At 46.6% G+C, this 27,861-nt stretch overlaps 1 protein-coding gene across 1 annotated transcript; it reads right to left on the reverse strand.

Annotated features, from left to right (window-relative positions):
• Positions 1-1,031: 1,031 nt before the first annotated feature.
• Positions 1,032-27,531, reverse strand: Tmep (Transmembrane endosomal protein). Its single transcript, XM_077670900.1, has 10 exons — positions 27,299-27,531; positions 22,749-22,972; positions 20,476-20,638; positions 19,149-19,239; positions 17,704-17,779; positions 17,494-17,585; positions 12,623-12,792; positions 10,569-10,822; positions 7,409-7,692; positions 1,032-3,268 (listed from the first exon to the last, which is right to left on the reverse strand). The coding sequence occupies exons 2-10, from the start codon at positions 22,959-22,961 to the stop codon at positions 3,232-3,234; spliced, it is 1,380 nt and encodes a 459-aa protein (XP_077527026.1). The 5' UTR covers positions 22,962-22,972; positions 27,299-27,531; the 3' UTR covers positions 1,032-3,231.
• Between the last annotated feature and the right edge of the window lie 330 nt (positions 27,532-27,861).

The raw sequence follows: 27,861 nt of genomic DNA on the forward strand, positions 1-27,861 counted from the left end.
TCTTTTTTTAAGCGTTGGGTGCTACGAAACAAAATCTTGTGATAACCCCCTGCCCAGCCAACAAAACATTCTGCCACGATGTTGTCATATCAGCTCGTACAAGCCAACCTCTCTTTCTTCGTGCATTGTTGAAGAGTGCTCGACTCTGAATCGACCAAACTGTTTTGACGACCCTGTTGACTGGCACTACCCCAGCTTTTTGTGTACATATTCAGTGAGAAAAATAAAGTCGTTAAAAAAATCCAAGAAGAGGTTTTCGTCTATCCCTTTCAGCCCTGGCGTCGTCATTTGACGACGCAACACATAATATCCTCTCTTAACGCCTGAAGAACAGAACGAAAACTTCTAATTTCCTGGGCGAGGAATGTTCATGGGATCCTCTTGCGATTGACTTCAGCATAGTTGAGTTTTTGCAGGGCTGGACAATGTGAAACAAGCTTCAGTGAACACAGTATGACAGGGCAGGTAAGGAAAGGGAAATTCCGGTTTGTCGAAATGTCTATATAAATCTAACTACTTGGATTACCAGCTTCATATTTTTTCTGTAAGATCACGGTGTGGTAGGTTTTATGACAAAAAGAAAAATATTCGTTTTTACAAGAAAGAAAAATTTTCATTGCCTAATGAGCTAATTGATTGTTGGACCTGCAAATTAATAAATGCTTGCACTGTAGCATAATTTTTCACTTCTGTGCTTTTGAGGTCCACAGCTGTACGAAAACATGCAGAAAAGCAATTTTCTCTTGAAACAAAAAATTCACGGCTGAAAGGGCTATGATGGGGACAGAAATGGAAAGAATTAAGGACTAATCCGCTTTATCAGTCTTACAGAGAAAATGAATAGCCAGATAAAATCCTTTGACGAAGGAAGTGATAATTTCTTCCACTTTCTATTCCAAGTCGTAATTTATTAGTAAGAATTAAATGGACTCTTATCTGTCATCTGTGCAACAGATTTGCCACTTATGTGAAAATGTGAAAAAAGACGCAAGAGGACGTCTTGCACCATATCAACAGAGAAACTACGCAAAACATCGGTACGTAGCTTTATTTCGGTTATATACTTTATACAAGCATAACTGGCGTAACGTCTCTCTATACAGAACACCCTTTGTTCAAATACACAGTTCAAGCATTTTTCGCGGTACGCATCGGAAAGGGACGGTACAGGAGGGGAAAACACCTTGTGACAACGTCTCCAACAGTGCTTACATTTCCATATACACGCGTTATGTACACTGCTCTCGGCACGAAAAAAAAAAAAAAAAGTCTCGCAGAGAAATTCAAAAGACATCACTCCGCAGGCTTCCTCACATTCTTGCACAAGCGACTGAAGCACACTTGGTATTATTTCACAAGGTAGTACACGTACATTTATTTTGTTCTAAGTTCACAGCAGCGATCTAGCAGCCACATTTAAGTCCAGGGATTAAGTCGAAGCACAAGCCGACGCAAGCCAAAAGCTCTCGGCAGCGAAACAGTAGCGCCGTCACATCAACAACAAAAAAACGAAAAGTGTGCGTTCCTGTTTTTGCTATTTGTTCCAACAGCTGCCAAAGAGGTTCACAGTTAGAGGTCAGACGGCAAAGTGCAAAGTTCAGAAGACGACACGCGTTTTCGAGTGCGAGACACCACACCAACCAGACCCCTATCCATTTATACAGCATTATACAGACAAGCACATAAAACGACTCTCTTGGCGAAGAGAGATTGTAGTATTCACAAAACAGATCACCGTTTATCTTGTTTTTTTTTTTTTTTCTCTTCTTTTTGCTATGTACAGAGACCGTAAAAGTCCATATAACACCGCTCCTTTCTCACTCTTGAATGCCGCCACAAAACTCGGCGGACATTCCATTGCACAGCTCTTCCGAACGCTCCCCTCCTCCAAACTCTCCAAGGTTGTTTCAGTTACCACCCGAAAGTAAAAACTAAACAGAAAACAAAACAAGAACGCAATGGACACACTACCAAGCAACAAGGACAACCATACAGTGGAAAAAACACACTTCCTATAATGAAAGCAGGCAAAATAGACGCACAAAACAAAATAGTTACACAACAGGTAGTGAAACTTAGCCTGGTTGGTAAACCACAAAAACAAGTTTTAGATTTTGATTTTGGGGAAAAACCGGCTTTGACTTGGTCAACAAAAACTTCCCCTTCTTCCTAGAGCTGCTGGTCCCTCTTTTATGAACGAAAAACGAGTATATTTCGCTCGCTGTTAAGCTAGTCTCACCGGAATCCTGAAAAAAAAAAATGAACTGAACGAATGTTTTACAATAGAACAATGAGGTATTATGGCTAAATGCATGAACTACAGAAGTCTCCTGGAATACTGCTGCCGATCGATGAATGGTAGTGTTAAGCGTAGCTGCCGCTTTACTGATTAATCTAGCAACAGTGCTTCTGTAGAGTGCATTCTACTGACATAAAACCTAAATCATGCACATTTTCGGGCATTATTAGCAGACATCCAGTCAGAACACGATGCACACAACATTGCTTTCTTGGGTGCGTTAGTTTTCTCAAGGGCCGACAACTAATTGAAGGTATGTCGCGAAGCAGGAACAAAGAACAGCCTCTCTCGCACGAAAATCATGGATTGAAAAGCTTGAAAAAGGAACTTGAGAGCTGAGCATGCTTTGAAAAGGTTTCCTGTTTTCAAGCTGAAGTAGTTGCTATTAAAAATCTCGCTTTGAGCAGCTCTGTTTGTCACCTGCTTCGCGCCACGACCGTTGCGCTTGTTTCTAGCAGAAAACACCGGCAGCCATTGTTCCAAGCTCAGTGCGCACAGCCATGCATGTTTTACTTAAAACAAAACAAAAACAAATAAAACACAGTTGTGTTTGCATGCAGATTCAAGCACCCAAGAGAAAGCGACCAGAGATCATGCCCCATTCAGAAACTAGGCAAGCGAAAAGCGGTGAACTGGTGCGATAATGCAGTCCGGTGGAGGGTGTTGTTACACAGGTCACATGTATTAGAATTTGCCCTACCACACAGTTCACCATGCTTTAGCCCGAAAAAAGAAAATGAAAATGCGCTCTAACGACTCGAGAAAACACGTGGCTCCTTCAAGACTTGAGGAAAGACGCAGCAGCAGGCAGGCAGGCATGCAGTTAGAAGACGCAACCTTGATCAGTCCTGCGATCGATCGGTCACTGATGCCGGAGCTGGTAATAGTCCGTCCCAGTTGCGTGCGAGCGTTTTTTGTTTCTCTCTCCCGTTTTAGAAACGGCATGCGTCGCTGCCTCGCTGGAGCATTCTGAAGAAACAAAACAACAATGAAGAAACAGCAGAACGAATATTCAACCGCTGAGCACTGGTCAGCTGCTGCTAGTTTTAGCGTCGTATGCTAAGGTTATGTGGCCAGTCTCCTGTTAGTTCTAGCGCTAGCAATACTAACACAAACCGAGAAACAAAACACGAACTGACATAAAGCAACAAAAATACGAAACTAATTTTTCAAGGTTGGAATCGGTTGTGAAACTATTTTGAACAATCAGTAGTAGTGCAGACATGCAAGAAGGTGACTGGTGTGTAGAGAAGACATTTTTGTTCCAAATGGTTTAGAAGATAATGCAGTCCAAGTAACGCTAGTATGCTCCTGAAATTTTTTCAGCGATAGCGACGTTAAAAAGCCATGTGCGCACTTGCCTCCCTTGCAACGTTTTGGGCTGAATTCAGAATCAAATCAAGATCTTGCCGCATATGTCACAGGGAATAAACGTCACTTGAGGTTAAGAGCCCTTTCCTGAGTTTACAAAGCACACAGGTGCACGTAGCTCCATTACAATCTTTACACTGACACTTGTACTCTAATCGATGATTGCAAATTATGGTAAATGAGTCGTAAATTACCCGACAGCAACAACTCTTCTATGCCCCACCTTATCTTTGCGCGGAACAAAGCACTAAGGTGCATTACTTTTTCGTATTACAGAACTTGCCAGCAAGATAACGTTGGGTTAGCCATACATTCCTTCGTTTGCGTGTTACGCAAAACTTAAGTACAAACTTGTTGTGTCTTCAGTCCTTACACTCTTTGCACTTAAATTACACAGACTTGAAACTAACCTTGGGAAAACTCAAAGGTTAAAAACAACGCTCCTCTAAGACACGCACAAAAAGTAGCTCAGGTTCAACACACGTTCAGACACGCAAATACACACGCACAAAAAAAAACGATGGGTAGACGGCAGTGGTTTGTGTTTTAATACGGCGCGCTAGTGACAGCGCAAGTTGCGTTTCGCCTGGAAAAATTGTTAACACAAACGTGTCTTGTCCAGGCACGGGTCGTTAAGTGTAAAGATGCGATTACGCGAGTTACAAAATGGCGTTTTTGATTAGGTGTACTGGACAGATCTCGAGGTGTGAGAGAAGTCTGAACGAAGACAATGGCACGCAGAGAACGGAGAAAATAAATACGTAAGTGGCCGCAACACCGCGGGTTCGTTTAAAAACGGAAGCGAGATGTACCCTCAAACACTTTCCTTTAGCAGAGAACGGAAAGAACGACGATGGCAGGGGGTCGACAAACTTTGTGCAGGTTTTCCCCTTAAAAATGAAAAATGTTTTTGTAGCAAGTTTTAGGGGACAAAAAATCTTGATTGCAACTCCCTTCCTCCTGTTCTTCGGACATAAAAATGCGAACGCTTCAACGATGTACTCACAAGTATGGGGGTAATAATAAAGCAGCTACAATCAGAAAGACACCCAAGACTGCGATAAAAAACAAAGCAGCCCACGAAAAAAAGCTTTGCGACAAACGCACATCAAAACAGCAGAAGAATAGCGGAGAAATCAGTTTGTACACAAGACGACGCAACTCCAATGCAACAGGAACAACGTTAGAACTCCTACCATGCATACCAAGAAAATGTTTTTTTTTTTTTCTGAAATTCAAAACAAGCAGAGAAGTTTGGTTAACCGTTAACAACCACAATGCTGAGGAGGTGAGGAACGTTAACAGAAGCACAGAACGTCAACCACCCACCAAAGAAAAAAAGTCAGGTGTGCGTCGCAGACTAGAAACGTCATGCTCCCACAGCACAGATCTAAACCAAACGCAGCTCTTCCCCTCAACCAGCCAGTTTCGCGAGACACTCACGCGTCCCTTCACGACGGAGACACAACGAAGGACCAGTGGAACGAACACAGACAACAACGGCAATGGTACCGACCACAACAACAAAGTTCAAACGACCCCAAGCTCACCCTTCCCCGGAAAAGCGAGGCATCGGAGTCTCCGTCTAGCCGACCAGTGAGTGGATTGCGGCTAGATTCCGAAAACAAGCCGGCCAAACGGCACTGGCCAATAGCCGACGCATCGTGGCTTCAGTAGTTGTTCCGCTCAAAACGTGAGCTCCGTAAGATGGCCTGCGTACCTTCGTAGGCAGCCGAAAAAAAAGAAAACCCCTTCGGGCGAGTAACGGTCATTTCGAAATCGAGCTGAGCGACTCTTCTCCCTTCTTTGGCTCCGAACCGTTCCAGCAGACCCCGTGTAATCTCGTAAGTGCATTTGGCGGGAATTTCCGCCACCAATCGGTGATTCGAAAGAGCTCGCAGAAACTGTTGCGGCAGACGGCGACAAAACCAAACGAACGGCACGTGCTTATCGCGTGACGAACGCACAAGAGTGCATCGCGACTTCGTGCTTTGCGTGGGCAACAACAAAAAAGTGGCGCGTGTTGTCGCTGTACAACGTGGCGGATGCGGGGATTGTCTTAGCGAGCAGAAAAAAAAAATAGGCTTAACTCTGCTTGAAGTACCCCCCTCTCTCTCTCTTGCCAACTGGCTCACGTGAGGCCGTAACACATCACCTCCCTGAAAACTGCTTCACCTAAATACAGGTAGGATAAGCCCATTTGTCCAGCTTATTAAAAAAACAAACAAGTGAACCAAACTTGTGACCTCCTCTGTTTTTGAGTTCTTGACCATGAGAAATATCAATTAAGTAGGTGTAATCAGAAACAAACTCTTTTTCCTGGCACATTTGGACACAACGAATAAAGAAGTTGATTAATTGTGACATCCTTTGTGTCTGACGGTGCCGAGAACCTTGCTCATTTCGCTTCAGTCTGAACCCCACGTGAGCAACTAATTGGGAATAACTTCAGTCATCAAGCCCCACTTATCAAAACCATAAAAAAAAAAAAAAAAAAGACAGGTCATTTGTGACAATTGCTCAAAAGAGGGCATGGAATATTTGCACTTGCTTGCTAGGACAACAAAAAAAAAATTGATCGCTTTTCAGAATTGTTAAAGGGATACCTTAAACAGGCAGAAAAAAACACAATAAAAAGATTGCAATACATTGTGGCCTCATACATTGTAAAAGTGCCGTTACAGTGCAGTAGAAGTCTTGAGTGCCAGAATGCAGGCAGGCTATGAACTAAGAGTGCAATTTGGTGGTGCATTGAAAAAAGAACGAACAGGGTCTTGCAAGCAAGAAAGGTAAAAGATTGCAGACAAAAGGCTTGACGCAAAAGGTTAGAAACCAGTTCTCTGGTGACCAACCCAGCTCTGTGTGAAAATGAACATGTTTAGGGGTACACTGCACACGTTTTGTTTGTTGCACCTGGTTTCAACCCCATACCCCCAAATCTCATAATAATCTCGAAGTCTCAACACCACCTCCAAAGCAGGACTGCCAAAGCAGTGCGTGTAAGTAGGTAGTACTTCAACTAAAAACTCGCTGATCAGTCTCTCTATGACCAAACGGCGGTTAAGTAAGAACTGAAACAGCTCATCTATACGACGTAAGTGCACACATCTGATAACCGGTCAAACTCTTTCCACAGCAAAATTGTGGCTGCCGTTTCTATTAAGGTTCATTGAGATTGTCCTCCATTAAATAGGTCAGACTGTGCTCCAGTGGTAAACACCCGGGTGGTGCTACTGTCTGGGGCATAATACCTCTAAGATTTCAGTCAGCAGTTTTCCAGCTCATCTTCTGAAGGGTGCTCTTACGTCATACGGGCAAAGTTCCGCAAAGTGACAGCAAATTTTCCGTCACAAGTAGTTCTGCGAGAGAACAGCTTCCTTTTCAAAGCAAGCAGCAACGCTTTGCTTTGAAGCAGAAGGCCTTTGAGGAATAAAATAAGTGCCACACTCTCTCTACCTGCTGCTCCCAGCCAATCGGCATGAACATAAGTGAGCACTTCAAAGGGGAGGGGGCCAGATTCGGAGAACATGAACATTTGGTTGGCCTTCTTGAAGTGAATGCAGAGTTGAAAAGCGAAGGGGCAACAGCGCAGCCTTAGGGAACGCCAGGTAGGAGACACGCAAAGAGTGGGTGCTGGCGGCGAGAACGGAGAAGGTTGTAGCGAGGGGAAATGCGCGAGGAGGGTGACAGCGCTGCGGCAGCCATTTCGTGGTTGAAACACGGCGGGTGGCCACTCACTGGAACTCGTCGTCGGAGCTAAGGAGGGTGGTCTTCTCGTTGTAGGCCGGGTTGCGGTGGCCGCGCGCGGGCGGCCGGCCCCCGTTGGCCGACGGAGCACCGCCGGCCGAGTGCGCGGCCCGCGTCCCCCCGCCGCCCCCCGAGAGCGCGTCGTCATTGCCGCCGCCGCCCCGAGCAAGGTGGTGGTGGCGGGTGGGCGGGGCCGCGTACTGCGTGTACTGCTGGTACTGCGGATGGAAGTTGTGGATGGCGTCGTTCATTATGTCCTTGGGGTTCATCGTCTCCTGCGCAGAGAGAGGGGGGGAGGATGCAGCAGGAGTATAGTGTCAGACAGAAAACAAGAACGGTCTTTAACTGATGAGGTTAGCTTGGCAACGATGCCTGGCTTCCTACGTCAGATGACCGCCGCCCCCCCCCCACCCAAAAAAAACTGACTATAATGAAAGATAAGATGACAATGATGATCCATATGTTTGTACACAGTTTTTATAAAAATTGGTCTAGTCCTGTATTTCTGAGAAAAGTAATGCTTGCACAGCGAGCTCATTTAGGGCAACGAATCGCTGCAACCTCCTCACCAGAAAAGTGCTTCCAGCCACAACAAGCTCAGCTTGCGACATGTACCGTATAAACCGGAATATAGGTCGAGTTTTTTTCCAAAAAAATCCGCACAAAAGTCACCCCTCGTCTTATATAGCGGTAATTGGCAGAATGTAAATCGTTGTCTGGCAACAATGTGCAATAGTCCGTCGCCAATCGCCATCGCCATTCGTGTCGGACTGCTCTCTCGCTCTATCAGGCCTTTATTTGATTTTGCTTTTCTCTAGTTTTTCGTCTTTTACTCGTCTATTACGCGTGCGTGCGTACATTTCTGTACGTCTCTGTTCCGAGATCAGTGGCGGCAGTCGACGCCAGTTCACCGCGGCGTTTAAGCTGACGGCGATTGAGTCACCGAGCAGAATGGGAATATGGCGGTGTAACGCCAGTTAGGCGTTTCAGAGAAAAGTGTGCGGTACTCGCAGAGCCAGAAAGCTAAGCTGTGCGCGTGCAACCCCTGAAACCGATCGTTCTGTGGACGTCAAGCGGTGCACCCCGAGTTGGAGAACAAAGTGGCTGACTTTGTCCGGGAACTTCGCTCACGATCGCTCCGGAGGCCATGCGCGGACCGGCTCCACGAACTGTACAATGAGTGGATAGCCGGCGACAACAAAAAGACCTATACGGGCCGGTTGCGACCGTGTCAAGCTTCTCTGGGCAGTCGCTACCCGACGACATGGTTACACGAGCGTTAAGGAAGTGCTCCATCAGCAACGCGCCTGATGGCATGGAAGATGACAGTGCGAAGCAGTCATCCTCAGACGACTCTGAGAGCTCGGACGAGTGACTTCGGCAGGCATAGTCAGTGGCAGTGACGGACGGGCGTCGAAAATAAATATAGACATTGTGAGTGCGCTTCTGTGCCGAATTATTTTTTTTGTCAACTTTTCCCACCTCAAGGTAGAGGGTCGACCTATATACCTAGAGCCCCTCACTTTTTGCGGTGGAACATTTCAAATTCTGCGATTCTAGACAGGGGAATCTGCAAAATTCCGCGACAACATTGAAACAGCATAAGCTACATGCGACAGTTAATTTATTAGACACTTCAGACTCCTAACATGCTACATTTTGTTTACACCTGAAGGAAGCTGTTGTGCCTGAGCATCTGGTGATGCTTTGTGCTTTCTTCATCAAGAGAATGGCGCTTGTGAGGCACGATGTCACCACAGCGACTGAATGACTTTTCTGCGTCAACAAAGTTGATTGGCACCGACAGGTATTTAAAGGTGATGGAAGAAAGTGTTGGAGTCAGGTGTTCCATCCCAGCCCAGAAAGCCAGGACACCAAAATCTTCACCTAGCTTTTCTTGTTTAGAAAGAAATTGTGCCAAGTCCCTGTCACTAGACTTGAGGTCTTGGGCAGACTTCAGGACACCTGCCATTCAGCAGCTAGGGCTATAAATCCAGCAACGGCCCCAAACTCTGATCTCTTCTCTGAGAGACACACAACTTGGTGGGGATCCAAGCACCTCACACTCTTGAAGAACTTCCAAGTGCCAGAGTTCTCCAAGTATACTAGCGCCTTGCTAGCCGCTTTACTCATTGCATCCTTCATTTGTTTGCAATCTGACCAGCCTTGTCGTGTCCAATGTTCTCTTTCTGTGGCTATGGCTAAGCCCTTTGATTCAGTTGAAGGCTGCGCCACTTAGCCACTTTTATTATTTGATAAGGTAGGAATACGCAGATGCAACTTTGAATTTTCAACAGTAAAAATATTGCATACAAACAATAGAAACCATTTTGCTATTGCTAATAGAAAATACCACTTTCCCGCCACATTTCACCGAATATATCGTTTTGGGGACGTAGTGCCACACTTCTAACGGTTTTTTTGGAATTCCGCGAAAACACCTTAATTCCGCGAAAAATTGCGGAATTGCGGAATCGCGGAAAGCTAGGGGCTCTATATATACCGGGTCGACCTATAATCCGGTTTATACGGTACTTGCTCCAGTGAAGTCAAACAAGTGCTGCGGTTCTTTCTGATGATACGGATCCCAAGCAATTTTTGCTGAACACATGATGCAAACTTCAGTGACGGCAAAAGTCGACATCCAAGGTGGCGTGATGCACACGTCCCGTCCAAAGACCGCTGAGTCGTGGCGTTAATTTCTTCTACACCAAATCTTGCTGTTGGGTATTTTTAAAATGCCCATAGTAAGAACTAAAACATGGGAAGGCATGTGTCATTAAAGTGCTACAATTCATTAAGAACATCAACAAGTTTGTTGGGTTAAAGTGTTGTTACTAGAACTCCCTTTAGATTCACATACAACACCATCATGTCCTCCCTGTGAAAATTGGCTCTCCATTGCACTGCTCATGCCTGCAATGAAGCTAACTTTAAGGGAGTTTACAGATCGGACAGTGCGAAACAGTCTTTGCATGTGGCTGTACAGAGAGGGGAAGCAGACAGAAAGAGCAAGACCGCGGTTTCCGTTTGAACTGCTTGTGCCTGCAGTGAAGCTAACTTAGAGGGAGTTTTCAGATCGGATGGCACAAACACTCTCTCGCACACAGCTGCAAAGAAAGGCGAAACAGACGAGAAGGGCCAGACTAACCTTGAGGCTAGAAGAGATGCTCTGCATGGTGACGGAGCGCCCTTGAGCGTCAGCCCGGCACCCTTGGACATAGACGCGGTAGGGGAAGGCGTACTTGAGCGCCAGGGAGGCAAAGAACATCTCAACGCAGATGAGGAAATTCTGGTACGCGGCCGACACCGTGCCGGCGCTGGTGACGGCCGGGTTGGTGGCGCCGCTGCTGCCGTAGATGGCCGAGATGAGCCCTGCTTTTTCCAGGACTGCCAGCAGGACCCCTGCGGGCACGTGCGGGCGCGAGAAGACAAGCACTTCACTCATTTCTCTTCCTCTCACCTCTCACAACTTCTCTTTCACCTTTTCCGCCTCCAACCTTCGCTTTGACTGCACCACTGGTCTTCGAAGTTATGGGGCCAGGCTTGCTAAGTGCTACACTAAAAGTTCACTCTCCCATCTAGGCCTCATCCTAGCTAGGACACAACATGGAGGCAGGAGCAGGATACAGCTACCTTAGCAAAACCACAAAGCTCAAAAATGCAACCAATGAATTCCAAAACCTTGTGCCTACCCACTGACCCCGCTGCTTTAATCATGTTTTAAGCTTAGGCCTAAGGTGCATATTGCAAATAGCTTTGGGCTAATGTCAACGACAAACGTCTTTGAACATGTAGCTACTCTCAACCCCTCCGTCACTTATTAATTGGCCCACCCGCCACCCCCACAAAAAATGTTCTGCCATTTAAACTAAATCACAGTACACAATAAGTTATCATTCTTGGTGTTAACATCTATTGTGGCATGACAACTTGGTATCATGATTGGTTTGCCATTTTTTCCCTCCCTCTCGCAAAGTGCTGTTTCTTTCGCCGGTTATGTCAGCATGGTTCACAGTTCACAAGTCCTACCCCTGCAGACTCAGGTGCGGTAGAAAGCAGGCTCAGCTTGTGCTACAGGGAAGGTGTTTGCCAAATGAAGGTAGGGACAGAGATGCCAACCTGGAATATCATTCAGCCGCTACATATCTTACGACAGACCAATTTCCTTCAGTGCGACCCCATCCAGAGCAAGTGAGCTGGTGCTAGCTCCCTACAAAGAGCTGGCTTCCCGTATTCTCCCAATATGTTCAAGCAAGTAAACCATCGAATAAAAGAGAGACCTACTAGAGTAGCTATCTGATTCACAGCCTGTGAAGACCGAAAACGAATTCCACTACAACACGCTCGAGGGCTAGTGTGTCAGCTAGCACTTTTCAGGCCCGGGTCCAATAGCTAGCAATGCCTGAACTTTTCCCCTGGAGGACAACAAACTAGCCCTGAGCCAGTGTTTCACTACCCACCAAAGAGACAGGCTTAACGTAGTTATCAGCACAGGCTATGCTCCAAACTTGGGTCACCCAAAAGCTATCCCCACATACTTACAGGAGTACTGACACGAAATTTCAAAGCTGCGAAAAATAAGTAAAAGGTCTTTCTTTGTATATGTAGATATCTCCCAGCAAGTTTCAGCAGTAACCGTTCAGTAGAGGATATTTTAAATCCCTCTTAATCTTTGCACACAACGCAAAAGCTCAGAACAGATACCGTCTCGCAATTAACATCAGCGTGACGCCATTTTCTGCTCCTGGCCCCAAACTGCCGATGTGATGGTTCCCGTGACGTGGCCAATGCACTGGCTGCGGTTGGCACATGCTGTTCCGCCATGTGTATCATGTCACAGTTTTGGGACTGACGTCATGCTGCCCGGCGCGTAAACAAGGCCGGTCTGGGTGCACGCGTCCACACTGGCAGTGGTGCGACACGAACGGTCACGTCACGAGTGTCCTCGCCTCGGTGATCATTTAGTCGAAACCAAAACTGCCACAAATAAATGAGACTGTCAATAATTATTTACACTGCTATCGACTGTCTAATGTGCCATTCTATGATTAGTGGGCTGGTCATCACGCATAGCAGCGAAAAAAACTTAGCACGAAAATTTCATATCAGTACCCCTTAGATTTCAATTGTGCACCAACACCAATGGTATAAAGAAAAAAGAAAGATCTCTGGCAATGGGAACGCTCCGAGGGGCTTTCGCACCTTGCCAGAAGGAGAGGAAGATGACCGACTTGACGGTGCAGAACTTCCACACGGGGTCAAAGGGCGCCAGGAGGTCCTTGGTGGCGAAGTAGAACAGCACCATGCCGTACAAAGCCAGCGACACGCTGATGTTGTAGATTATCGTGATGTACAGGTACCCACTGTCCGGCCTGCACGCAGCAAAAAGCACGTTAGCCGGCTCAAGCCGCAACAGCAGCAAAAAGCATCTTTGCAAAGCATCAACTCGGTGATAACAATGATAACAAAAATCCCGGGCCATCTCCACTAACGTGAAAACTGGGGAGGGGCAAAGCATGCACTGTATAAGTGTATTCTTGGCACCTTGGCGTTTTTGTCAGCGGAGCCCCTAAGGAGCTTCGCCCCTAAAATCAGCCCCTCCAGAATGTTGGGAGCAACTAACTCATTGTCCTGCTCTTTCCCTTGAGTAATCTACTTTACTGAACAGCCATTACCTTTAACAAGGAGTGGTACTGTGCTCCGAGTCCTCGTTTAGTTGCCTAATTAAGGAGTTACAAAATGAGAAGCAAGCTCCACCATTTTTTTTTATTCATCGTTCCACTTCTAATTAATGCCACAAAGAGGCAAGCAATTTCCCAGTCACAGAACAGTGGGCTGTAACAATGACTAGGCATACATACAAATTTTTCTCAAAACCATGCATGTCATCTTCCATGATAAAACCAAACGTGATTGATTGATTGATTGATTGTAGGGTTTTAACGCGCCGACGCAACGCAGGCGATGAGGCGCGCCATAGTGGAGGACTCCGGATTAATTTTGACCACCTGGGGATCTTTAACGTGCGCCGAAATCTCGTACACACGGGCGTTTTTGCTTTTCGCCTCCATCAGAAAAGCGGCCGCCGCGGCCGGGAATCGAACCCGCGACCTCGTGCTCAGCAGCGCAACGCCTTAGCCACTGAGCCACCGCGGCGGGTCGATAAAACCAAACGTGTGAGTAAAGACAGCCTTCAAAGACGAAAGCACGCTTTCCTTCATTTTCTGTACGCTGCGTAACACTAGCTTAATTCGGAGTCCTCCAGTACGGCGCGCCTCACTGCCTGCATTGCGTCAGCACGTTAAACCCTACAATCAATCAATCAATGTAACACTAACATTGCAAAATCTCTTCCAGCACACAAAATAGTTCCAGATAAAGAAGTTCTGCAGTCGCAGATGAGCCTATCAAACGGGCCAGGAAGACAAAATACAAGTTTGGTTCATTAGAAAGACTGCTTTGTCCCAATAACGACGATACCAAGCTTATCACAACCTTCAAAAAAATAATGGGGATATTAAAGAAAACATGTGAAGCAGTAGCGACTCCCTAGTCACTTTCCGACAACTTGTCTATGACGTCAAAGAATCTTGTTTGTGCAATTGGCGGCCACTGAACTAACCCACCGCTAAGACACGACTGGACAATTGTAGTAGAGCCTCCAGTTCCATTCGTTCACGTCACTTGAACGCTAAAGTGCGGTTAAAGGGACACTGAAGTGAATTTGTCAAGCTCCCGTTTTTGCTTGCACTGCGTAGACTGGCTCAAATTAGCACACTTTTCATCGTTTTTACGATTGACAAATCGGTAATTATTTTACAAAGCGCGAAAGAAGAAAAACTACCATGCGCGGTTTGCGGCGGCCGCACCAACTAAAACTGTGACGTTAGGAGGAGCGGGAACCGTGATTGGACGACGCCCAAGGTGAGCAACCAAACAAGTTTCGGTTTCGGTTTCGGTTCTGTAAAACACAACCGTTGCCGTTGCTGGATGGGCATTCTCAATGACTCAGTAATCATCGTACCGCGCTTCTGCCATGTTGTCAGCTGTAAAAATGCATAAAGATAAGCCTCCTAGGACGGCTTGGAATCGTAGCATTCACTAGCCGAAACCTACGCAGTGCATGAACGCCCTCCGCGTACCCGCAGACGCCGAAATGCCATGCGCTTTTCCCCCATATTTGGAGCTTGCCTCCCTCATGCCTGTATCGTAAAAAGCGTGTTCGCACCAGGCCAAGGGTCTGTTCATTCTGGCCTGTGCCCACTGCCTGCAAGCAGTCGGTGCTTATGGCAACAGCACGCCAACGAGAACTCGCTAGCGCGCCAGTGCCAGCCTGCGCGCGTTTTGTGAACTAGTTCGTAGAGCCATGAACGTTGCGGCCCAAAAAAAGGTGAACTCAATATAGAAAACATCGGCGGAAAACGAAAAAGTTAACTTACAGAAAAAAAAAAAAAGAAAAAAGCACGTACCCACGGCGATTCGAACTCCTGACTTGCAAATTACTTGCGGTGGCATATCTAGCGCCCCAAAACCACTCGGCCACGGAGCGGGCTCCGCTGGCCTATATAAGTGTATACAACCAGTTTACACTTTTATTTAGTTTTGGCATTTCAAGCAGCTTAGGTGACTATTTGTTGTATTGCGCTCGTGCAGTAAGCGTCGCCCGAGTTTCCACAATAGCTCACGTCTAGCAATTGCATTTCGTAGACGGAAAAGCGTTCGCAGATGCGTAGTCGTGCTGCTGACCGCTGTGCTTGTTCGCCCAGCACAAAAAAGTGCTTCCCGTACCCTAGTTTTACGCTGTACAGTAAAAATAGCAGTTGATTTTATTTCCTTAGTACCTATATTGACTTCGCTGACTCTTCTCCCGCCTTCAAGAGGCCTTATATTTTCCTACTGCCATACCAGTCAGCGAAGAGTCGCATGTGCGCTTGTGCAGCGCTTGTGTGAAGCGACCTTGACTTGGAGCTAGATACAGTGTACAAACTAACCAAGTAAAGAAAGGCAGATTCTACCATTCACAAACGTGTCCTGGCTTCGTTTCACGACCCGTCGGCGGCCGGCGGACGAAACGCTGGGCCGACTGACTGTCTGAAGGCAGGAGAGCCGTGCAGTAGCGCAGCCAATTGCAAGCTCGGCTCCTCTCGACGTCACACGAAAACGCCGCAGAAAATGGGCGAGCGTAAAGAGAGGACAGCATTTTCGAATTAATTTTTCTACTAAATAAAATCGCGTAAACGCGCCCAGGGTGGTCTAAACATGGTCTGGGGACTCCGGACTACTATTTGCGCAAGTAATCCCGCAATGTTTACATATCACTTCAGTGTCCCTTTAATACACTGAAAGTTACGTTCACTGTAGCTCATAACTTGAAGGTTTCTCAATTATTCTTACGTTCTTTCGGTTGAACCTTTCCATACACAGGAAAAAAAAAAAAAGAGTACCACATTTATTGAAAAATGTTTTTCGCTCCATTTGTACAGCTTTTTTTTCTGAATAAAACAGCACCATTATTTTGATAAAATAACACTCCCGTATTTCTCTAATTGTGTAAAAAGATTGCTCTAACATGGCTTCAAACGGCACCAGTATTTCAATAAAATAACGTTCCTTTATCGCTTTGTGTGAAAAAGATTGCTCGAAGATGGCTTCACCACATGGCCGTAGGGTCTCGAAAAAATCGCCATCAGGGCTTGTGCTGCTGAGAACGAGGACGCAGGTTCGATTCCCGGCCACGGCGATCACTTTTCTGATGGAGGCGAAAAGCAAAAATGCCCGCTTGTACGAGGTTTTGGCCCACAATAAAGATCCCCAGGTGGTCAAAATTAATCCGGAGCCCTCCACTACGGCGCGCCTCATCGCCCGCGTTGCGTCGGCGCGTTAAACCCTACAATCAATCAATCAGATCGCCGTCAGGGCTCCAAAGTGGCCAATAACGAGCGTACTCGTCATGACCGATGGCGACTGTACTTGTTAACGGTCATTTTGGTACAAAATCTCATAACGACTATACTCTTAAATGGGAGTGAAAGGGTTAAGTGGAGTTTTTTAGGGGCACAGCACGTTGGGGGCTCAGGCTGTCAGCATCTCCTGTCACTTCGCAGCAGGAGATGCCGACATTTCCTGTCGTCACGTTGTCAAAAAAAAAAAAAAAAAAAACAAGTGCATAATAGATAAAACCAGTGCAAAATACACTAACTTGATAAACAGCATGATAAACATGACTAACCTGATCAATAAATTAACATATTTCAGGGTACTGTGACTCAGGTAGCGCACTAGCGCATGTTCTAGCGTGGACGAGCATAGCTTGTTTTCGGTGCGAGCGGCACAACCTGCGTGGACGAGCTCAGCTAGTGTATGGTAGGCTAAGGGTTTAAAAATTATAGCCGTTTCACTCGGTGTGAAAGCTGCCAGAAGTGCAGAGCAGCGATGCGCCATAATAGGCTGTAGCGCCGTAATCGGCTCACTGCTACCACCCCATGCAATTCAAATTTCCCGCCTTCGCAGTGATGGCACGCCCCCTTCCTAAAACAGCGCCAGCGGGAGTTCTGTTCTTTTTGTGCTTGCTTTTCCTCTCACACGTGCCAGCGTTGCACTGCCACTTTTTTTCGCTTACTATCGTGAAAACCAACCCAACGGGCGTTCTTAACTAAATGAACGCAGGCGCTGCCAGTTAATTACGGATATTCTGCCAGTTTTCTTTGCGCTAAACAATGGGGAGATGTATGACAAGTGCCAGCACTTCACGAGTATCGGATGCTTATGATTATAAACCGACTGGCTTTCGAAGCCTCAGGGTTACGCCGCGACGACTGTCGCGATGGCGGAACGCCGTGTGGCTCCACTTGCGTCTAGCCAGCGAGCAAGCTACGACGACAAGGCGAGCCCTTAAAGTGCTCTGCACTTAAAAACATCTTCTCTGACTGCAATGGAGCTGAGTGAGGTACTGAAGCCCAGTTCTTCCAAAATAAACAAGGTTCTGTTTCGTCTTCATGGCCCCTCTGGGGTGTCCCAAGTAACGTACGGATATTTATTCCAGGCGGAAAAGGACACCTGCGCCTTCCACCCACCTCCAGTCCCCGTCGGAGTACTTTCCGAAAGGCTGCAGGATCAGGGTGATCACAGACATGAGCGGTTTGACTGCACAGAACTGCAGGGTCGCCTGAAAGGGGGGAGACAGAGAGCAAGGGACGAAACTCAGTGCACTGAACCAACCCGAAGAGGCACTGCATCACGCAACCAGGGATAACAGTTACAGTGCTGGGTGGGGGGCAACGTACCTGTTTGCAGAACCGGAGGAAACCAATTGTGTAAGTCTTTCCAGAGAGGCAACAGGTGCCGTACCAGAAGCTTTGCCTGAAGAGAGAGAAAACAGCGGTATAACTCGTTTTTATGTTTTTAGATATGAGCATTATAATGCGAGTTGAAAGGTTTCACAGAAATTTGTCTCGCAAACTCCACTTCACGAAACTACCAGTAGGCTAAGCTAAGCTAAGCTGCTGAGCCCAAGAACACATGTTCGATTCTGGCCGTGGTGGCTGTTTCTCTGATGGATGTGAAAAATGAAAATGAGATACCCAAGAGGCCGAAATTCATCCGGAGCCCTCCACTAAAGCGTGCCTCATAGTCCACGTGTAGCTTTGGCATGTAAAATTGCCCGGATATAAATTTTTTAAGTTTGGTTTCAGTAAACCTGGTGCCCCACAAGTCACGACTAAAGAAAACCAGTGCCAACACAACAGATACTGCAGTAAAATATGCTGCTGGGCTATAGTTGTACCTTAAAAGAGATGCTGTTTGCAGATAGTGTTTGCCAACAACTGCTCTGCCGATGAAACATGGTCTGCAGAGCCCTGTAGCGTATACCCGTTACCACAAAGTGCTGCCAATTGGTGAATGCCAGTGCAGTACAGTCTAGTCCACTTATAAAAATATTCAACTGCCAAGAAAATTCCATCGTTATAACCGACAATTGTTATTGGCAGGATACGAAAAGACGACGAAACAGAGACCAAAACATTTCATTTGCATGCAAGCAAGGTTATGCTACTACTTATTTGCAGAAAAAATGCCATAGTCAGTCAGCTTTGAATGCAAGCTGCATTGCGGCTCGTGGCGTGTGCTGTCAACACAAAGAAAGCCAGCGGCCATTCGGATTTTCAGTGCACGCTGTAACCGGATTCAATCATTATATCCGATATCGTGGCACTGCAGCAATATAATAGGGTTCATTTTACCATAGAACGCATACAAAAGTACACGGTGCCACAGCTGTTCATCGTTATATCCAATATATTGCTATAAAACGGTATCGCTATAAGTTAGCTCAACTGTACTGTACCAATGGAAAAACTGCTGGCAGGTTTCCCTTCCGAAATTACAAAATGCAGTAATCGATTTGACAACTTGTAAAGCAAGTGTGGAGCTGTGCGAAGCCAAGGGCGGATTTTACTATACAAATCCGTTTCTAACTTTCAGCCAACCATTCTTGCTGCTGCAATCAGCGTGCAGAATTTTGTTCCAAACAGATTCTTTTACAATGCGGTATAGGAAACTGCACTCAGGAAAAGAACCAACAGATGAAAAGAGCGCAGACAATAATGCAGACGTGCGATGCTATGAGTAAATACAGAACTTAAAAACACGATTCAACAAGCATGCCCTACAAAATTGTTCCTACCTAAACAAAAGTAGTAACACAAGATAGGCTCGAAGAAAAACTCACTGAATCGGCTTCCCCCGTATTTCAGACATGATGTTGCTCTCGCCACCGAGGTATTCGTAGCAGAGGCTCAAGAAGTTGTAGATGACAAAGGCTGAAAGGAAAGCGGAAGCCGCAAATTTATTAAGCATGACGAGCATCCCAGGCCATCTGACTCTGGCAGTACAACATGACAGCATAGAGCACATGCATTTCACAAGGACTTTCAAGGTTTCTTCATGGCATTATTCACACGCCTCTACTAAACCAGTAATATTGGTTGAAGCACCAAAATTGCTTATGATTGTTGATCATTACGACCTGGTTGCTGGCACTATGAACCTTTTTCACCGAACAGTGCAATATGCCTAAAAAAAATTCAAAAGCTGATGACTTTACTTGTGGGAGAGACATCCAGTTAGCTCAGTAATTAATTATTGCGATCACCAATCCAAAAGCTTCCCAATGCTGCGAACCACACATAACCAATTGACATATAAGAAAGAAAGCATTGGGCAAACAGCTAACCTAAGGGTCCCAAGATGCATCACAACATCAAGCTTAGACATGCGAGAAAAAACAAGTCAGGAGGAATTCTGTGAAATCTTAAACACTGAGGTGCTACATTGGATGTCAATTTTTACACCCTTTGAAAACCTGTTGCTGTAAGTGTCAATTTTTCGCACTCCTCGCAAAACTGTTAAGGCCCGTTCACAATTGCAACGAAGCGACGCGATTTCTGTCGCGGCAACAAAAATTGGTCCAGACCAAATGACAAAAATGATCGCCGCACGACAAATCGACAGAATTCAGGCCGCTTTCGCTCGCTTTAGTTGCAAGTCGGAATGGGCCTTTACAGTGGGTGTCAATTTTTTTATAAAACTTGTTGAAGTGGGTGTCGAATTTTTTACACCCCTTGAACACCATCGGAATGAGCGACAATTTTTTACATTCCTCGCAAACCTGTTACAGTGGGTGTCAATTTTTTACACTCTTAACCAGCTTATTGAAGTGGGTGTCAATTTGCACCCAGCACCTGTTGTGGTGAGTGTCAATTTTTTACACTCCTCGCAAACCTGTCACAGTGGGTGTCAATTTTTTACCCTTAGCAAACTCGTTGAAGTGGGTGTCAATTGTTTACACTCCTTGAACACCTGTTGGAGGGAGTGTCAATTTTTTACACTCGGTGCAATCCTGTTAAAGTGGGTGTCAATTTTTTACACCCTTAGCAAACTTGTTGTAGCAGGCGTAAATCTTTACACTTGTTGAAATCCTGTTCAGGTGGGTGTCTATTTTTACTCCCCTCCGAAACCCACGTCCCACTTTTAGAGCCAATGGGATGTGCACTCACCCTCATACCAGTCTCGCACGCTGTTGAAGTAGATGTAGTAGTTCTCCCGGAAGAAGAGCAGGCTGAGCCAGGAGTCGAACGCATAGATGGGCACAATGAACAAGATCCGCACAATCCAGCGCTGCTCCGTCGGCAACGTGTAGAACCGCAAGTGCTGGTAGATCTGCAATGAAAACCCCCCTTTTGTACACTCTGCTCAGGCACATAAAGCGGTTCGACGTGGGGGTCGCATGTTTAGTAAATACTGCAGATGCAGTTCATTACGACCGCTGCCACAATGCACATCGCTGGATTCGTTCAATTTGTAACAAGTGAGTTCCCCTTAAAGTGAACACCCTATAGGCATGCGTAATGGCCGCAGGTTTTTACAAAAGCAAAGCGGCTAATGTTACCTGGGTGGGAACCTTTTATGACTGCCATGCTGTCACACAAACATTCATGTCTTCTAAACATGCCAAATCCTGATTTGATGAGGATCAACATTCGTTACATTTTTCAAGGTTGAGGCAAAAGCCAGGAATACAACCATTGGATAGAGGTAATTAAACTATTTTGTCTGTGATGCCTCTTTCTTTAAATTAAACACTCACCCACAGTGGCAAGAAAAAGAAACAGCTATCACAGCCATACGAATAGGTGCTAAGAAGACATCAGTCGACTACTTCGTCCTCCCCTAGGCAGTCTTGTCCTGTTAACATTGTCGAACTTCCATAAAGCTTTCCCACACACTTTTATGATCCATTCCAGCAGAGCCGCCTTTGCTAAAACCATGAATGCACAGCTCTGCTTCACCTAAAGGAGTACTGACACGAAATTTCAAAGCTGGGAAAACAATGTAAAAAGCTTCCTTTGTAGGTACATATATGGAGATATCTCCCAGCAAGTTTCAATTGTAACCGTTCAGTATAAAATATTTTCAATCCATTTTAATCTTTGCGTGCACGAGAAGGCTCAGAATAGATACCCTTTCACAATTGGCATCAGCATGACACCATTTTATCCTCCTGGCCCCAAACTGCTGACGTGAAGGCCCCCGTGACATGGTCAACGCGCTGGCTGCGGGCTGGCGTGCATTGTTCCGCAGTGTGTACACGTCACGATTTTGGGATTGACGTCATGCTGACCGGTGCTTGGAAATGGCGGAGACCATGGCCGGTACGGGTGCGCGAGCAAGCGCGCATCCACACCGGCAGTGGTGCAACAAAAACACTGACGTCACAAGGGCCATCCTATCATGGCAGCTGGCTCGGTGTTCATTTAGTCGAAACCAAAACTAACCCAAATAAATGACACTGTAAATAATTATTTACTCTGCTATCGACCGTATAATGTGCCATTACATGATTAGTGGGCTGGTCATCACCCATAGCAGCAAAAAAAACTTCACATGAAAATTTCGTGTCACTACTCCTTTAAGGCCAGCCACCCATCTTGTTCAGACCCAAGCAGCTGCTTTGTTGAGTTTTCTGTTAAACAAACCCCTCTCCCCACCTGACAAAAGCCTTGCCTAAAGAAGCAATGACAAGAATATTCCCGTGTTTTCAGGAACCCATTCAGACCAGCATTACGTCTTTACACCCCAGCGTCTCCAGAATCCATACAATGCGAGTGAGGGAACCAGTGAGGGAGCCAGGAACCCTCACAGTACTGCCCGTAATGTGATGTAAACCTTACTCTGATGAAGGCAAGTTCCTTTGCCGATACGTAAGCAAACATTTCTTGTTATTGTTCTTGCTGCAGAGCAATAAAACGTGGAAGGTGGTAGGGAATACAAGAAGAGAAAACTTCTAACAAGGTAGCGACCACGATTGTTGCCAACGTTTCCGTAAAAAAACTTGCTTTTGCCCTGACGAAGGCAAGTCGTTGGCAATAATTGTGGTCGCTACCTTGCTCGAAGTTTTCTTTTCTTGTATGTGAATGTATGTAATACCGTGTGTGTGTGTGTGCGTGCCCGCGTGTCTGTATATATTTGAGAATATGGTTAACTCACAATTAATAACAGAAACTGTGTTTTACTAATGTTCCGACCGGAGGACCAGTCTTCATCGGAGTACCAATGAAGACTGGTCCTCCAGTCGAAGCGTCATTAAAACACAAGTTTTGTTTTTAATTGTGAGTCAACCATTGTCTAATATATATATATATATATATATATATATATATATATATATATATATATATATATATATATATATATATATATATATATATATAGAGAGAGAGAGAGAGAGAGAGAGAGAGAGAGAGAGAGAGAGAAAGAGAGAGAGACCAACCTGGTGGCAGGTGATGATCAGGGCGGTCCAGACGAAGGCCCCCGACAGGGCCTGTGCGCCCGTCGTCTGAAGGAACGTCGGCGGCAGCTCCTCAAACACCTGGCTGGCATTCTCGGCCGTCAGGTTCGACAGAACCGTGGGCAGCACTGCAGTCGTCACGGAGGACGAGCTCGCCGTGATGCCCGCGGGTGACACCGTACTGCTGCTGCTCATTCTCTCTCGACCTGCGACACGGCGGAGGGTGCGGTGAATTCTCAGACTCTCTTTCATAACCACACTGCACATAAGTGTTTCATCCCCTCGCGTTCTTACCAAATCACAGTGCGAATAACTGCCTAATGAATACGCATCATTGGGCAATAATAATGGCAAACCTTGGAAGAATCAAGATACCGCAGCTGGACCTCACCGTTTCTTCTTCCACTGGAAACCAACTTTTCAACCCCCACCGAACGCTATTCGGGTTGATTGATTGATTGTAGGGTTTAACGCGCCGACGCAACGCAGGCGATGAGGCGCGCCGTAGTGCAGGGCTCCGACCCGCCCAGTGGCTAAGGCGTTGCGCTGCTGAGCACGAAGTCGTGGGTTCGATTCCCGGCCGCGGCGGCGCTTTTCTGATGGAGGCGAAAAGCAAAAACGCCCGTGTGTACGAGATTTCGGCACACGTCAAAGATACCCAGGTGGACAAAATTAATCCGGAGTCCACTACGACGCGCCTCATCGCCTGCGTTGCGTCGGCGCGTTAAACCATATAATCAATCAATCAGTGGAGGGCTCCGGATGAATTTATAACACCTGGGGAGCTTTAACGTGCGCCAAAATCTCGTACACACGGGCGTTTTTGCTTTTCGACTCCATTAGAAAAGCGCTGTTCGGGTTGCTCCCATTCGTATCACCTCGGCAAAACAGTGTGAAAAAAAAAGACAGACACACAAAAAGGACTGCACTGAACTATCGACTAAACAAGCAGCCCCTGCCGTGTCTCTGTCATTGTATTTCTTCGCGCTGTTTAGCCTGGATCATGTACCAACCCGGTCAGTTTTCAACGTTAATCTTTTGTATCACACTTCTCATGTCCTTCTTTTCATTGCAAGAGGGAGAGCAAGCACTTTCATTTATACTGAATACTGATTCGATGTTCACGGAATTACTGACACTACGGATCCGCGAATACTGGACAACACATCCTCATCACAATTTACCATCTGGACAGCAAAAAAAAAACCAAACCTAGTGTGCAATGATTAACAACTCCTCTCCCAGCATGCCCTTGAATTGCTGAAGACGGAGTGGATGTATCACAAGTTCACGGTGCAGTTGCAAACGTTTTGCCAATGATTGAATACAGCACCATTCTCGTCGCCGGTTTCGTTCTCAGCTGCTGAGAGCCAGTGCGGGAGAGCTCTACAGCCCACAGTACGTCCCCTTTTTCTGACAAAACCAGACCACATCCCGCCAAGCCAAGCTAAGCCAAGCCGTCGGCCGCAAGTATTTGTCTACAGTGGGATTGAAACTGCAAGGTACGAAATTGCCCACACGTTTGAAACTGCCCCTTAACCACCACAACAGTTGTGAAAGTAAACGGTGAAAAGGCACAAACGACTCCACAAGTTCCACCTAAATTTTCATCTTTTGCTGTTCACTGGCTCATTCATTTCGTCCCATTTGACGTCACACAGCAGCCGGGCCGGCGTTTCCCAGCATCTCGAGGCCAGAGAAGTCAGTGTAGATCTGAAAGCGGTTCCAAGCAATGTTTGATGCCCCAACCAAACTTTGGCGTCACTACTTCATTACAAAACAATCATTTGGAAGGTTTAGTGCGCATTTCTCAAGGCAAGAACAAAAGTAAGTCACCAGAAACATGCCACAATGGAGGACTCCTGGTTCTCTAAGAACGTCACGTACACGGACGTTTAAAACACACCTATTAAAACAACTGTTTGCTCAACAAGGACTAAACTTGCAACCTAGTTTACAGAGTTAGCTGCCAATTTACAGTGCTGCGTTAATAATGAAAGCTCGCAGAAATTGGAAGGCTAGGATGTGGGTAAGTAGTCCTAGCTTCAGCGGTTAACTTTCCAAAGAACAAATTAAAAACAAAAGCTAGATTCTGGAAATTACAGGAGCCCTGAACCATTACCTGTAGTTGGCATTGATTACTGCAAATCTGCGATCCAGAGCACTTTTTAGGTGTGTTGCTGTTCGCTTCGCGAAATATCTAAATGCCTTCAAAGATATGCAGGTGCAGTTTGGTAAATATAGTTACTACAGTTCTCTAAATCCACACGAGCCTTCAGTTAAAACCACCCCATCCGTCTGCATACTGGATATCAGTGCTGACTTCATATACAAAGCAGTTTTCGTGTAGTACAAAACTTAAATGTTTCATGCCTCTCACAATTGTGCAATCTGAAATGAAAGGCTGTTCCTAGCCCCCCCCCCCCCCCCCCCCTCTCCCAAGTTTATCCGCAGCAAAGATAAACATCAACGAACCAAAGTTTCAAAAGTCACGCTCGCACCATTCTGGAGACAAACTGTGAGGAAAAGCACATTCTGCAGAAACTTCTGGCAAGCCCCCAATCTTAACGGCTTTGAAAGTTGCCAAACAAGTCACCAGTTGAACCTTTAGAGAAAAAAAAGAATTCCGTCTTTCTCCAAGGCTCCACAAAGTTCACATTACACGACACTAGTCTGAAAAATAACAAGAGCAACTTGTTTAATGCATATCCGTCTAAAGTGAATGCAGAACAAAATGTTTTAGAATCACACACGAAGGCCATCACCCGTCATAGACGGTGACATCAGTGCTCAAACAGCAAAAACATGTACCACACCCCCGTGCACACACAATTGGAGACGGAACAATGGTGACAGTAATGTACATACTCACTCAACAACGATCAAGCATAAGCCTAGAATAGAACGTGCCTAGAGTCTAGTGGATGATTTTAGTGCATGACACTTGCGGCAGTATTTTCATGTTAAAAACCTGTGCAGATACAGCTAAAAAGGATACGTCTGGGGGACATCATGACAGGTCAATGCACAGATAATCACAATGGAAATAATCTGAAATTTTGAACAAAACAACATTCCTAACCCTGATTGTTGGATGACGTTGCTCAGAAGTGAATGACTTGCTCACTGTTTTCACACAACCAAATGCCAAGCTGAAGAGATTACGTTATCAATGAAATGTCAAGCAAGGAACCTGTGCAAGATAATGTGGACACTGATGTGACAGATAAAATACCACTGAGCTTGCGAACTGTGGCATGGCTTGCTAGGACAGCAATTCTGACATGCCTTGTTGCTCATCTGACAGTGTTCACAACGCAACGTTGAGGCAGCACATTCTAGACGAGTCATCGAGGATTACGTGCAAAACGCGGAAGTCCCTGAGCTGACGAAACAAACAAGTCGACGGCGCCGTTTATGGCGGCCCGGAACGGACTTGGAAGCAGTTTGCATACTAAAGCGTGTCGCACAAACAAACATATCGTGCTTCAGCTGCTCCGTCGTTGTAAGCATGCAGACGCCGCGGGCTCTGCACGGCGTTCGGCTGCTTCGAAAGTGGAAACGAAGGATTTTATTATCGGCGCGCCCAGCTTCCGCGGCGGGCGACCGCCGCTATTTTGAGCGGCTACACGAATTAAACGAAAGAAAGGCCACGTTTAAATCGGGCAAGAGAGGTGGGATTAAGAATTCGGGTTCTTGCGTGGCTCGAGCCGCATCGCATACGTAGTGCCATCCGGATGGGTCCGGCTAGACGGCGCAGAGAGAGAGAGGGTGCGAGAATAACACAAAGAAACGTAACAGAGCGGCGCTACGACACTTGGGAAATGGACGTGTCGTGAGGACACGGTCTAAATAGGTGGGCACGACTTCGTTATGCCGCCGCGAGTGAGCCGTCCTGCCACGGTTGACCGACGACGTCGTTGACGTGGGGGGGGGGCGGTACCGCCCGCAATCGGACGCTCGTACGGAGGCCGTTGAAGGCGAGGTCTAGCCTACGCGCGAGGTTATTATCAGCGCACAAAACACGGCATTACTTGCGGCGGCGACAATGTGTGCCGTTGCCAGGGGGCTGGCGGAAAGCGCCGCAAACATACTGTCCGAGCCGCCGCACTCCAAGGTCGTAGCCCCATCGCTCAATCGACGTCGACTAAAATATTCAATTAGGGTCGCGATCACTGCGACGTTATGCTCGGGTCGATGCGACTACGGTGCAGCCAAAACGGAAGGTACTGCTTTTTCGGGACGAATCCGCGCTTGTTACGCAACGAGACAGGATCGTCGGGCTGAGGATGACACACAGCTTCGAAGCAAGTGTCAACAGCGGCCACTGATTGCTTGTTTCGGGTTGCACGGTCCGCTGGATAGCGCTATCGACGAGGCTCAAGCGATCACCCGAGACCGTTTACACCAGGCTACCGTTTGATCAAGTGAAAGGGCAAAAACTGTCAAGTTTTTCCGGCGTGAACCTTGAAAATATGCGACGGACGGCACTTGGCGACTTTAAACCTAACTGAGACGGCTCGGCGGCTCACCTCGGTGGTTGGTAGTCGACGGCGGACGATGATGTCAAGCCTCGCGGCCTCGTCGGGTCAGTTTCGTTTACATGCGAAGCTGTTGAAATGTCTCGCTGCGGCGCAATTTCGACGGACCAGCTTCCAGATCACGGTACGGCGCTGAAAAACCATGGCGAACACATCTCCTCGGACCCGACGTTGTCCGACACCACCAAAGCATCAGGCGTCGCGGTACGGAAACTGCGCATGCGCCGGAAAAACGTGTGGATGTATGGCAACAAGCGTGGCTGCTCGAAAGGGGGGGCTTGAAGTAGGAATGTGTGGTGCGCCATTTTAAAAATTGTCCCGCTTTCTGTGGAGCGTTGGAGCAGGGAATGCGCATGGTACAGCTTTTCTGTCGCTTTCGTAATCGCTTTTCTGCCAGTACAGCCCTCCTGATATGGACTGCCTGCCTTGCTGTGATACCGCATTTCTGTATAAAATAATTCTACCTTCCACGAATAAAATGTTGTGCATATACAGGGTGTTGCAACGATAACTGGAACACTTTAAAAATTTTTCCTGAGCGATCCGCCGCTCTG

This window comes from Haemaphysalis longicornis, unplaced genomic scaffold, assembly GCF_048455015.1.
Source record: "Haemaphysalis longicornis isolate Haplotype H1 unplaced genomic scaffold, Haemaphysalis longicornis Haplotype H1 scaffold_5, whole genome shotgun sequence".
Taxonomy (NCBI): domain Eukaryota; kingdom Metazoa; phylum Arthropoda; class Arachnida; order Ixodida; family Ixodidae; genus Haemaphysalis; species Haemaphysalis longicornis.